The sequence below is a fragment of the Lynx rufus genome, unplaced genomic scaffold (genome assembly GCF_022079265.1).
Source record: "Lynx rufus isolate CCGP_SWC_20201006 ecotype Redwood Valley unplaced genomic scaffold, mLynRuf1.p SCAF_1, whole genome shotgun sequence".
NCBI lineage: Eukaryota > Metazoa > Chordata > Mammalia > Carnivora > Felidae > Lynx > Lynx rufus.
The window spans coordinates 196,553,093-196,566,570 of NW_025814823.1; the positions used below are offsets into that span (position 1 = coordinate 196,553,093).

The 13,478-nt window shown below is 53.0% G+C and overlaps 1 protein-coding gene across 3 annotated transcripts in view; it reads right to left on the reverse strand.

Annotated features, from left to right (window-relative positions):
• The window catches only part of TCOF1 (treacle ribosome biogenesis factor 1), a 38,045-nt gene that overhangs the window by 18,618 nt on the left and 5,949 nt on the right, over positions 1-13,478 (reverse strand). For 2 of the 3 annotated variants that reach the window (XM_047092457.1, XM_047092445.1), the window contains exons 4-13: positions 11,560-11,633; positions 10,624-10,810; positions 9,945-10,018; positions 8,202-8,432; positions 6,755-6,967; positions 6,304-6,537; positions 5,957-6,121; positions 5,605-5,787; positions 5,193-5,444; positions 4,905-5,102 (exon numbers count right to left, since the gene is read on the reverse strand). In XM_047092457.1, the coding sequence (XP_046948413.1) occupies positions 4,905-5,102; positions 5,193-5,444; positions 5,605-5,787; positions 5,957-6,121; positions 6,304-6,537; positions 6,755-6,967; positions 8,202-8,432; positions 9,945-10,018; positions 10,624-10,810; positions 11,560-11,633 (1,811 nt within the window). The remainder of the gene's footprint in view (positions 1-4,904; positions 5,103-5,192; positions 5,445-5,604; positions 5,788-5,956; positions 6,122-6,303; positions 6,538-6,754; positions 6,968-8,201; positions 8,433-9,944; positions 10,019-10,623; positions 10,811-11,559; positions 11,634-13,478) is intronic. The other variant, XM_047092453.1, reaches the window with a different exon arrangement.

Genomic DNA, 13,478 nt, shown 5'->3' on the forward strand with positions numbered 1-13,478 from the left:
TGGCAGAACAAGATAGAAAACCACTGTTGTTTCTTCCATTTCACCTAACTTAGCGGCTATCCAGGTGATCCCCAAAAAGCCTGTTGGGGTATCCAAGCAAACACAGACTAGAGAGATGAGAGCAACAAAGAATAAAATCTCTGACTGTGAGACTGTTGATAAGAGTATGAAAGCAAAGCCTGCTGATGTAAAGTAGAATGAGGAATTTGACAGCCTGTCTAGGCCCCTGCCTCATTCAGAGAGGCCACCTAATCAGTGACATCCCCCACAGCCCAGCTTCCCTCATCCACACAAGACCAAGTGAAATTAAGAATCAGGACTTCAAGAAAGAAAACCCTCTAGAGCATAGACTGTGTCTGATAAAGGTCAAGGTGCTCATCAGCACCAAAAAGTCATCCTGAGGGGAGTAATGTGTTTACCTACATTTAAGAAAACAAAAGACACCAGGACAAAGTTGACCTAACAAGTCTCAGTAAACTTAAAAGGGCTGACATCATACCAAATATGTTCTCCTGCCACAATGGGATTAAATTGGAAATCAACCACAAAAAGTAATCTGCATAGTCCCAGATATTTGGAAGTTAACCCACTTCTAAATAACCCATGGGTCAAAGAATAATAAAAAACCCAACATTTCAAAATTCATGGGATAAAGTTAATGCAGTCCTTACAGGGAAATTCACTGCATTAAACACTTACATTAGAAAAAAAGAAGGACCCGGGTGGCCTCCAACTGCTTTTTTCTGCTCAGGTCATGATCTCACATTTTGTGAGATGAGTCCTGAGTAGGGTGTAGGGCTTCATGATGTCAGTGGGGAGTGGGGGGGTGGTATGTGTGTGTTCCACTAGCCTGCTTAGGATTTTCTCTCCCTAACCAGCCCCCCCCACCCTCTTGTGTGCGCTCTCTCAAAATAAATACGTAAATAAATTTTTAAAAAGTAAGAAAAAGAGAAAAGAAAAACAAGAGCTACAATAAACAATTAAAGATTCCGCCTTGGGGTGCCTGGGTGGCTCAGTAGGTTGAGCTTCCGACTTTGGCTCAGGTCATGATCTCACTCACGGTTTCTGAGTTCAAGCCCCACATCGGGCTCGCTGCTGTCAGCACAGAGCCTGCTTCAGATCCTCTGTCCCTCTCTCTGTCCTTCTCTCGCTTGTGCACTCTCAAAAATAAATGCACATCTTAAGAAGCTAGAAAGAAAGAGCAAATCAAACCCAAAAGAAGGAGTAATAAAAATAAAGATCAAAGCAGATGGGGTTAAGTCTCCAGCTCTTGATTTCAGCTCAAGTCATGATCTCACAGTTGTGAGATTAAGCCTGTATCGGGCTCCTCCTTGCTGGGCATGGAGCCTTTTTAAGGTTCTCTCCTCCCTCTGCCCCTCCTGCCCCCCACTTTCTCTTAAAATATACATATATATATATATACACACACACATATGAGTGGAAATTAACGAAATAAAAACCACAAAATAAATCAATGGAACCACAAGTTGTTTCTTTGAAAAGAACAACAAAATTGGTAAGTCTTTAGCTAGGCTGACCAAGAAATAGAAAACACAAATTACCGAAAATTAGGAAGAAGGCAGGACATCACTATAGACGCTATGGAAATTAAAAAGAATTATAGGGAATATTATGAACAAATTTATGCCACCAAATTAGACAATGGAGATGAAAACACACAAGTTTCTAGAAAGGCAGAAATTATTAACTGTGCACAAAATCACTAAAAGGTACAAAATAGAACTGACTCAAGAAGAATGAAAACCTGAATAGACCAATAGTCAATTTTCAAAACTGATTCAGTAATTAAAAATCTTCAGGGCAGCTAGGTGACTCAGTTGGTTAAGCGTCCAACTTCGGCTCAGGTCATGATCTCACAGTTCTTGAGTTTGAGCCCCACACTGGGCTCGCTGCTGTTACCGAAGATCCGGCTTTGGATCCCCTGTCCCCAGCTCTCTCTGCCCCTCTTCCCCGCTTGCATGCTCTCTCCCAAAAATAAACACTAAAAAACCAAAAAATCTTCCACACACAAAAAATACAGGCCCAGATGGCTGTATTGGTGAATTCTACTAAGGAAGAAATAATACCAATCCAACATAAACCCTCAGAAAACAAAGGAGAGAATACCACCCAACTTACTTTCTGAGGCCAGTTATCAGGGCGATACCAAAGCCAGGCTAAGACATCACATGAAATTTACAGACTAGTATTCCTTATGGATATAAACACAAAAACCCTTAACAAATGATGAGCAAACCAAATCCGGCAAGAAAAAGGAGTATACACCATGACCAAGTGGGATTTATCACAAAAACAAAAGGTTGATTTAACACCTGAAAACCAACTAAGCGTAACACACTGCATTAATAGAACAAAGGAAAAAACCAGTAAGATCACTTCAACAGAAAAAAGCATTTGACAAAAATTCAACTAATAAAAACTCTCAACAAACTAGGAATAGAAAAGAGCTTGGGGCACCTGGCTGGCTTGGTCAGTAGAACATGTGACTCTTGACCTCGGGGTTATGGATTCGAGCCCCATGAGGGTGTAGAGATTACTTAAAGATAAAATCTTTAAAAAAAAGAAAACGAAAAGAACTTTCTCATCCTGATAAAGGGAATCTTTGAAAAATTTATAGCTGACATCCTATTAAACAGTGAAAGACTGAGTGCTGTGCCCTAAATTAAAAACAAGGCAAAGGTGTCTGCTCTCACCACTGCTATTCACCATTGTACTGGAGGTTCTAGCCAGTGCAGTAAGACAAGAAAAAGAAATAAAAGCCATCTAGATTGAAGAGGAAAAAGTGAAGCTGTCCTTATTCACAGACAACAAGATCTGTATATAAAAAAACCCTAGGGAATCTATAAAAGCCATGAAAATTGATAAGCAAATGTAACGTCATCACAGGACGGAAGATCAACATACAAGGCAAGGTCAGACTCCAAAGGCACTCTACCACTCACGCAGCCATTCCTCACACTGACTGACCAGCTCTCCCACCCTTCTCACACAAAGGCTCTCTTCCTATAGCATTTCAACCGAGAATCACCTCCTTCCTTGGTCTTTGGCACATCTGGTTTTCCAGAACCAATCCTGTCTTTGTTACGTTATTTTGAACCTCAGCTCTCACATAGATGGTTTCCTTTGAGCTGGGTGAGGTCTCTGAGCAGACCAGCGACTACGTGTCTCACTTCTGACCCCAGCTACACTGAACAGTGTGGAACCCACTTAGTATGTACAGACAGCATTTTGAGAGTGAGGCCACACAAGTATTATTTCATTTAATCCTCCTAACCCCGTAACAGGGGCTTAATGAGCCTTATCCTTCAGACAAGATTCCCATCAGACCCGCCGGTCTCAGTGGGGGCAATTCAGGCCTCTTGAAATTAGGCAAGGCACCATCTCCTGACAGGGCACCAGGCTAGAAGGCTGGGCCCCTAGAGAGGGATTAGCCGCTTTGTTTTGCACCTTGGGAGGAAGTAAGGCCCCACAACATAATCATGTCTGTGGTTGGAAAAGTTTGGGCCAAAATGTAGCAGGAGGAAGCATAAAAGGCAAAGGCTTTTGAGGCGGGCACGCTGGGGCGCAGGCCCAGCTGACCCTCATTGGCTTGCTGAGCTGAAGCTGGTCAGCAAACAACTCTTCTAAGCTCTAATTTCCTCCTCCAGAAACGAAAGCAAATGAACACCTATCTAATGGTATTGGTGGGAGGTTCAGATGGGGAGACAAATACTTAGGCGATGGGCACAGTGAAACTTTTCAGGCGTTGGTCTGGAATGTGTCTGCAGCGTGGAAACGGGACAAGAGCTGGTGGGCTGGGACTCCAACAGGGCCCACACGCACCTGTCAAATCACAGGGGAATCACAGGACCCTGGGTCCCACAAGGCAACTGTGAGAGGGGGACAAAAGAAAATCCCATAGAAAACACGTGCTCTGGTACAGGGAAAATAGAAATGACTAATTTGTGAGTGGTTATTGGGGGGGAAAAAAAGAGCGACAATTACAAATAAACCATGGGTGAGCATGAGGTGTGAGCCATCTTCACTTTTCCCAGCTTAACTCTTCCAGGCTGGGAGGGGACTCCTGATTCTGTTCCCCATCAGCCTGGCCCACCCTCAGGGAGGCAGAGGAGTGAGCTTGCTGTGTGCACAGGGCCCTTGCTGGGTACGGTGAGATCTTATTAAATTCTCAACCCTGTGACAGCTAATTTCCAATTTACAGAAGAGTCAATAAAGGCCCTGATAGGTAGGAATCAATTGGTAGGAAATGGGGCCAGGACTTGAACCCAGGCAGTCTGGCTCCAAGCCCCCTGCTCTGTCTGCCACTGCATCATTTCCCCCAGTGATCCCACCAAAATGCTCTGCTCGGGGCAGCTCCCTCAGGCCAGGCACTCTCCCACCCTCCGGGCACAGGCAGGATTCTTTGCCTGGAACACTCCATTTCCCCTGGCCAGATCTTTCAAGCCTACAATTCCAATGCCACTTCCTCCAGGAGGCCTTCCCTCCGGGGAAACCCCGAGACGCTACCACCTGCAGTGCTGTAACCCAGGTACGTGATCTATTTTCCACCTTATCACATTATGCTGGACTAGCCTGTGTGCACAAACACGCCCCCATCTAGACTGGGAAATCCCTGAGGGAGACAGGGCAGCACCAGGCAGAGGAGCGCTCCACAGAGCTTGTGGGTGGCATAAGGAGTCTCAATGGGAGCTGAGAAGGCCACAGGGGAGACTACACCTCTGACAGGGGAGGAGACCGAGTGAAAAGTGGGGAACCAGGCTGAGTTGAGGCTGCCTTTGAGGCTTCTGCACAGCCAGGGGCAAGCCCAGCCCAGAAAAGCCCCTCCTCAGCCCTGCCCCGGGCCCTGGTGTGGGTGGGATGGGCTGGCTCTTCCCAGGCCTCACCTGGGCTGGGGCTGCAGTCACCTCCTCACTGTCTGATTCCTCCTCACTGCTCTCTGAATCTTCCTGAACCTCAGCTTTAGCCGGGGCCATTGCAGGCCCTGCCTTCCCAGCGGGTACTGGGACAGCCCCTTGGCCCGAGGACCCCTTGGTGGGTGCAGAGGCAGCTTTCACCGGGACGCTTTTACCCGCAGACTTTGCCTGGAATGACAAGGAAGAGACACGTATCTCAGGAGGTCAAAGGGCGATGAGAGGACTAGCCCCGAATCTGCCAGACCAACTTGGCCTCACCTGTCCTGCTGGTGGGGCAGGAGTGGTCTCCTCCTCACTCTCCGACTCCTCGCTGCTTGAAGAGGCCTCGGGCCTCTGGGCGCCCCTGGCCAGAGCTGGGGATGAGGCGCAGGCTGGAGAGGATGCGGCTCCTGCCTTCCAAGGGGCCGGCGTGCCCACTCGCACCGGGGGAAACTTGGCAGGTGCAGGGGTAACGGGGGTGCCCTTCTTTGGAGGGGCCTGGGTCTGGGGTGTTTTCATAGCTGGTTTTGCCTGAGAGGAAGAAGTCAGAAGCTAAAGAAGGAGCCTGAGCTCAGAGCCCCCATCTGTTCTGGGGCGGAGCCCCGCCGCCATGCCTCCCCAGAGCTCCCCGGGGAGCCGACGGGTGCCAGTGGCTCAGGTCAGGCCGTGGGGCAGCCCCTCCCGGGCCCACCTGGGCTGGAGCCACGGCTGCAGGCGCCTCCTCTTCACTGTCTGACTCCTCCTCACTGCTCTCTGACTCGTCCTTGCACTTTTCGGCCTTGCCCTGGGTGGCTGCAGGCCCTGCCTTCTGAGGGGGCCCCGTGGCAGGACGTGAGGCAGCTGTGACCTGGATGATCTTCCCCGAGGACTTTGCCTGCAGAGAGAGACACACAGGATCAGGGGAGGGAGCACAAAGTATGGCTGTGTGCAGAGACACCAGAAACCAAGAGGGCAAACAGAGTCAGCGTGTGGGTGTGGGGTGGGGGGGGGGGTGGCTCCTGACACTGAGGGGGAAGGAAGAAACTTACAGGCAGGAGCCTCACCTGGGCCGGCGCCTCCCCCTCACTGTCTGATTCCTCCTCGCTGCTGCTCCCTGAGTCCTCCTCCTGCTTCCCTGCTTGGGTGGCTGCAGGCCCTGCCTTCTGAGGGGGCCCCTTCACGGGACCGGAGGCTGCTCTGACCTGGGAGTTTTGCCCCAAGGGCTTTGCCTGGAGTAGCAAAAGACAGGATCAGGGCAGGAGCCCACAGGAGACTAGCCGTGAGGGAAGACCAGGTGAGGAGAGCAAATGCAGGGCACGGGACCCAAGGTGTGGAAGGGGAGGACAAGCCGACAGCCAGGCTCTCCAGAACGGGGCAGACCGCGCCGTTGCGGGGCGTCCTGCAGCCTCACCTGAACAGGGCTCGTGGCTAGGGGCACGGCTGCTGGCGCCTCCCCCTCGCTGTCGGACTCCTCAGTGCTGCTCTCTGGGTCTTCTTCCCCCTTCCCCTTCCCCTTCCCCACCTGAGCCTGGGCAGCTGTAGGCCCTGCCTTGCCAGGGGGCACTGGAGGGGCCCCTTTCCTAGGGGACTCCTTGGCAGAGGCTGCGGCAGCTTTGACCTGGGGGGTCTTCCCTGAAGGCTTCACCTGGAGGGAGACAAGCAGAATCGGGAGGGAGCACAAGGGTGGACGTGAGGAGACACAAGAGGCCGGACAGGGCAAAGGACGCCACGCACACCGCAGGGGAGAAGGGGTAGGGCTCCAAGCGTGTCTAGGGCCCTGGCAGACAGAGAGTGGAACCGGTCCTCAGAAGGCCTCCTGCGGAGGGGCACGGCTTCATGGACTCTCCCTCCCCAGGCCTCACCTGAAGTGGTGTCTTGGCAGCTGGCGGCTCCTCCTCGCTGTCAGACTCCTCCTCACTGCTGCTCTCTGAATCCTCCTCTGGCTTCCCTGACTTGGCCCGGGCAGCTGCAGGCCCTGTCCTCCCAGGGGGTGCTGGGGTGGCCCCTTTCCCAGGGGTCCCCTTAACAGGGCCCGAGGCGGCCCTGGCCTGGACAATTTTCTCCGAGGCCTTCGCCTAGTAAGAGAGAAAGGGAGGTTTTGTTGCCCTCCTCACCCTCCAGTGTGCCATCAGGACGAAGCCTAGGCCTTAGCTGGGGCTCACGAGAGCCCCCTGTGCTTCTCTCTCCACCTGGACCGGGGCTCAGGCCCGGCCCGACAGCTTCTCTCTCACTCCCGGGGCCTTCGCAGCCTTGCCCAGCTCACTTGGCCACTGCTGCCTCCTCCTCTAGGTCCGAGATACAAACCAGTTCCTCGTGGCAGTTCTCCCCGACACCCCTGCACCGCTCCCGGAGTCACCCACACACAGGCATCAGAGAGAGGCTCCCTCGGCTGGGCTCCCGTCAGCGGGCGAGCCCTGAGAGCACAGGCTCCACGGCTGGCGTGGTCGACCACTGTACTCCAGGTCACAATTCTCTCTCCCACTGCCACATCAGGGCCCGGGCACTTGCCGTGCTCCCCAGCAGAACGACCGTTGTCCAAATGTCCACGTGGCACACACCCTCGCCCTGCTCCTTCAGGCCCGCAACATCTCTGTAAGGCCTTCCCTAAGCCACTGTTTTAATGACCATTCCTACAGCCCGCCCCCCGCCCCCTTACCTTCCTCATTTCCACCCAGTAAGATGAACTTTATTTTACTTATTGTATCTCTCCTTTACCATCCGGCCCTGGGCTGGGACCTCCACTCCTGGGCCTCACCGGGCCAGCTTCGGGACCTTTTACCACCACTGTCTGATGCTTCCTCCTCCTGGTTCTCCGACTCCAATAGCTTCCCAGCCCCTCTGCTTTCCCTTCAGATGCACCCAGAGTCTTGGCCACCCAGCCCAGAGGAGTGGGTCCCGGCAGATGGAAGGTAAAGATTCCTGTTAGCTAAGAAGCCATGATCTGGCTGAAGAAGCCAGAGGACTAGGCAATTAAAACTTAAGTCCCTTCACAATAGGACCGGCTGGCCATATCCCATTCTCGAGACAGGGAAACTGAGGTAAAGGGGAGTTGCTGACAGAGAGGAGGGTGCAAGGCCACCCTGTGGGAAGTAGCTCTTCCAGGCTGCGGTTCACACAAGAAGGCAATTTCCATAGGGGACTGACAAGCCCAGCTGCCCTTGTCCTTCATTTTCATACCCCCACCTCCTGCTCCCCAAACCCCAAGGTCAGTCTTATCTGGCAGAGGAGACCAGGTGCTCCTTATATAGCCATTCGGCAGCCTCCGGGGGACCTGAGGACGCCGAGGAGTGGTCTGCCCCCAGGACTCACCTGGTGGGGCGGCTCCAAAGGGGCCCCCTCCTCACTCTCAGACGACTCCTCACTGCTCTCCGAGTCCTCTTCTGGCTTCTTGGCCTTGCTGGCTAGGGTCAGGGCACCTCCTCTGACTTGGGGTGTCACATCCCCTGTCTTCCCAGGGGTTGGGGCTGCCCCTCTCCCTAGGGAGTCCTTGGCAGGGGCTGGTGAGGTTTTGACCTGGGGTGGTTTTACTGAAGGTTTCACCTGGAACAAGAGGATGCAATTAGAGAAGAAATAATAATCTTTGCCTCTGAGGGCTATGAGAGGCTTCATGGTTTACAAACCCCTTTCCTAACATCATTCAATTCTCAAAGAACTCTGAGTCAGATGCTATCTTTACACCCATTTTCCAGAGAGGGACAAGAAGCTCAGGGAGGTTAAGTCACTCAAGACCAATACTAAGGGCAAAGTCACGACTAGAACCCATGTCTGTGTCGCCTTGGGGGCAGAACTCCCATCCACTATGCTCCCCTGCTGCCTGGCACACAGGGACAGCCTCTCTCAACCAGAAGGCCCACCCTATCTGCCCCTTCAACTACAGGGGTATCCGATCATGGCAGCCTTCCCAGGGGCTGGGAGGCCAGGATCTGAATGCCAGTCTTGCCGAGGTACCCTGGGCACATTCCTTTCCTCCATGGGCTCTTTCTTAGACTTCTAAAATTCTGACGTTCCTAAGGCAGGCAGTGCCCTACCTCCACATCTGTCATCAGGTAGATTTCACCTGACCCTGGGTTTCTGGGGCAGCCATCTCCTCAATCGCAAACTCCTCGCTGCTGCCAGGGCCCTGTGCTGGCCTCTGGCCCCCCAAGGCTGTGTGTTTGGCTGCTGGTTTCCCAGGGCCAAGTAGGAACGGGAGCCTGGGTGCTCTTATGGCTGTACCCAGCGCCTGAAAGTGGGGATGGACGTGGGAAGAGGATAGGCCTTGGGTAGATGGGAGGAAGGTCTCCACCTTCACAGGTTACTGGGTGAGGCAGGAGGTGAGAAGTACTCCAGGCACCCCAGGGATGTGGCCCCTGCCTACCTCTGATCTCCTCTTAATTAAGGCACTTTCACCTCATTCACATTCTTGTTAGGGCCCCTCAGGGCTCTCTACATTCTCCCTTTATAGTAACCATGAGCACTGCGGTCAGACTTCTGAGGGAACCCCCACCTCCCACGTCCCCATAGCAGCAGCAATCATGCACCTCGTGCTGCCAAGGCCCGGCTGCACAATAAGGAAGGACTTCCAGGTCACAGTTCAGAGCAGAGATGAGGCCACAGACCAAGACCTGACCGTCTCTGACCAAGCGCCCAGGCCTGGCATCCACCCAGAACCACTCAGCAGCCTCGTCCAACTCACCCGGACCACACCGCAGGACGGCCACCCGCCTGCCCCTGGGCTCATGCAGCTCTTTCTGCTTGAACCCTGCCCCCACATCCCTTCCTGGAGAATCCCCTGTGCGTCAAGGCCCTGCTCCAGTGCCACCTCTCCCAGGAAGCCTTCCCTGGTCTCACAGGCTGCACGGCTTCTCTCCCCCACAACCCTAGACCTTTCTCACACCCGCGATGTGACGACAGCATCTGGCTCTGCTCCCCAGGCCTCAGCCTTTCCAGCTCCCGGTCACCCTGAAACACTTGCTCGGTTGATTTGGCCCCGCTGGTGTGCGAAGCCCCGGCCAGGCCCCTGGGAGGGTTAGAGGTTTGCAGAGGCAGCTCCTGAGGACGGGTGGCAATTACCTCCACATATGTCTCATCGCTCGAGGTGGAGGTCTCCTCGCTGGAGCTGTCAGCCTGGCTGGCCGATGCCATTCCTGGGGGACGAAGCAGGAGAGGACTGAGGGCCTGCCCTTCCGGACTCCCCTCCCCGGCTCTCTGCCAGGCCAGGAAATGAGACGCAGGTGCCTGTGCTCGCTTCCCGAGTGCGGACCTTCAGCCCCACCTACCTTGAAGCCCCACAGCTGAGGCACGTGCCACTCGTATGCTTGTGTTGCCCACACCTCTGTGACCCCGGGAAGGCTCATGCTAGGTCCTACCACACACAAGCCACCGTCTGCTAGTCCGGGCATCTCCTTCCATCATCACACTGAGGCAGGCAGGGCAAACGTCTATTTCACACGAGAAACTGGAGCGAACCCAGGCCTCGGTTTAGCCTCAGCCTCCGCAGTGGGCCCTGTACCCAGCTGAGAGCAATAAACCAGAAAATGCTCCACCATCACCTGGGCCGCTCAAACTCTCTTAGCAAAGCCTGACATGTCCCTGCAGCAGACCCTCCCTTATTGGGGTGCCGCGGGACCTTACTGCCATGGAGACAGACCTCTAAATTCCAGAACGTCCCAGAGCTTGACAAAGCAGTGCCGGGCCTGCCTCCCCAGCCCAAACTCAGGGGGCTTGACGTCTACAAGTTGGGGACGCTCACCAGGCTTGGCCGTGGTTCTGAGGGCCTGGACACTGCCCTCCTCCTCAGTTTCTGAGGCCAGGATGGTATTCGCTGAAGGCCCTGCTGACTTCTTAGGTGACCTCCCAGACAGAAGGTGGGCCACCGCCTTCCCAGTGGCAGGATGCGGTGTGGAGTTCACCACCTTGCCAGCCTTCTTGGTCTTTGCCTACAAAGGACGGGGGTGACAGACACGCTAGGTGTGGCCTGGTGAATGACCAGCACAGACCGCTTCCCAGGCGTAGGAGTTCGGACAGATTACCTCCCTTGGTCTGTTTCTTCACCTTTAAGATGGGGCTGAGAATGGTACCTCCCCTCACAGAGGCACGGAGAAAACCAAATTACAGCTCTTGGGACCCAGGAGTTACTGGCTAAGTGATAACTGGCAGCCTGCTGCGGCCGTCCTCACTACCTCGTGCTGTAGTTGGGGCTCCAGGTATCTCAGGGACCTGTGCTTTACACGTCTGTGATGCTGCTTTGTGGACTACCAGCAACGGTATTCTACCTTCTCAGGAGCTGCAGTCTAGAAAATGGTTTTCCAGCTTTCAGACCCACAGGCGTCTTACTCACTGTGGTGCCCCCACTGCCTCCCACGGTCCCTGGAAAGTAACTGGATCAGTAACAGGCCATTGGCTGAACAGGTGAATGCACGGATGAAGGAGGAAAGAAATTGTTACAGGTGCATGATGTGCCCAGTGGCCCAAAGCAGTGGGGCATCACCTCCATTTTACAGAAAAGGAAACTGAGGCCCAGAGAGGTAAAGGAGTCACCAGGATCACACAGCTGGTGATAAAGGCCCAGAACTGAATCCAGGTTGGGTAACTGCTCACAACCCTATCCTTCTCTGACACAGGGGACTGTCCCCCTACAGGGCACGTAACTCCCAAAGGGCGACAGCTTGGAGGTGGTCCTACTCACCCTGGCTTTTTCTTTCGTGCCTGATGGCACAACTGCCCCCGGAACCGAGGAGTTGGTGGGCGCCAGTCTCGGGGCTGCAAGACACAGACACCCGCTGCATGAACCAGATGAGCTTTTTTTTCTCATTTAAGAACAGCCAACAGGTTTCAGCTCACCTAACGATTCAATTGGTATGGCTGTGCCTGGTGCTGGCCTGAGCATCTGAGACTGAGCCCAGACTTGTGGGAAAGAGCTCTGGGGTGCATGAGCCACATCCACCAGGAGCGGGAGAGCGGGGCACCACGAAAGCCACGGGTGTGCATCCCCCATGGAGCCCCAACTCCCTGATGGCACGAGACACTGAAGACCCCAGAAAAGGAAGCGCTGGCTCACAGCGCCGCTGCAGACCCCCTCGAAGGCACCACATGACTTCAGGGTGGGCCATCCCCACAGGCTACCACGCTGCGGCCCCGAGAGTCACTCAGCAGGACAGCGGCAGCAGTCAGGCAGCCAGCCCCTGGTCCACAGAGAAAGCTGCTTGGGATTTCAACAGTTTGTACTGGGAAAAGGAGCTGAACTATGAGACCAGGAACTGGTGAGATGTTGAGACCTACAGATTCTGGGTGATCTTCCAGCAGGAAACTTGTCTCCCCAAATGTCAGACAGGGTTAAGATTTCTAGGGTATGCTGTGACATGGGACACTGCTGAGATGAATGGCATGGTCTGACTCTCTTCCTGGCATTTAAATCCATCTCCCTCTCTTTTTTAGACACATCTGTAAGTAGAGAGGAAGTACAGCGAACCACACAGTCCCAACCATTACCAGCTTGTGGCCTGTGTGATGTCAACCGGCCTCTCCAGTACCCTTCCCCATCAAGTACTATTCTGAAAAAAAAATGCCAGACATCGTATCATGTTGCCCACAAACATTTCAGCGTGTTTCTTGCAACGATTTCCCTTATCATAGAAAAAATTCATGAAATAAAAATCCATTAAGAGCAAATATCAGTCAGTATGAAATTGAACAATTTTGCTTTTACATAGTGGGTTGGTGTGGACATGCACGTATGCACGGCTATCTGTATGACTAGATGCGCAGGGGACAGTTTTAAAGCTACCCACCAGGATGCATTCGGGGGTAAAAGGGACCCATCCAGGGTAGAATAGAAAACCTCTCATTTTTCTTCCATATGCTTACATATAGTTCAAAGTGGACTTGTTTTGCATTTATGATTTTAAAAGATGAAGATATAAGGTATGTATTTAATATGATCTTGAATATTTTTAAAAACATGCTCAGGAAAAATAAATGGAAGAATAATTTGCCAAATCGTAGGTGGCAAGAACGTGGGTAATTTTTTTTTCCTGCCTTTTTAACAAGTAATTTGCATATCCATAATGAATCCTGTATTTCCTTTACAATCAGAAAATACATTTAAGAATCAAGAAATCACCTTCTATGTAAGCAAAAGCTAATAACCTTGCAGAGAAAAAGGATGATTCCTCTGTGGAGTCAAAAGTCTGTTGGTTAAAACACAAACTGTCGGGAGGACTTGGGGAGAAGGGGCTGTGAAGGCCTCACGGGGTCAACCCTGCCAATGCTCTGAAACCACAGTGCCCGGGACAGCCTTCCAGGGCTAACCTGCACACGTCCAAAACAACAGGAAAGCCAGCCGCTCCCCCAGCAGCCACAGGTGACGCAGAAAAGGTGCCTGCCAACTGCCCTCTCTGCAATCTTTCCAGCAGTTTTTCTACAAACGCAGGCTTCTTTCCACCCGTCAGAATCACCTGGGGGCTTGTAAAAATGTAGCTGTTGTACCCCAAATTAGGCTGTAAGGGCCCAGCTAAGTTTTTGTTCACCACTGGATTCCCAGTACCTCGGACACAACGTCTGCCACGAGAAAGGGTTCAAATAAATACCGCAGTAGATATGTGGGGC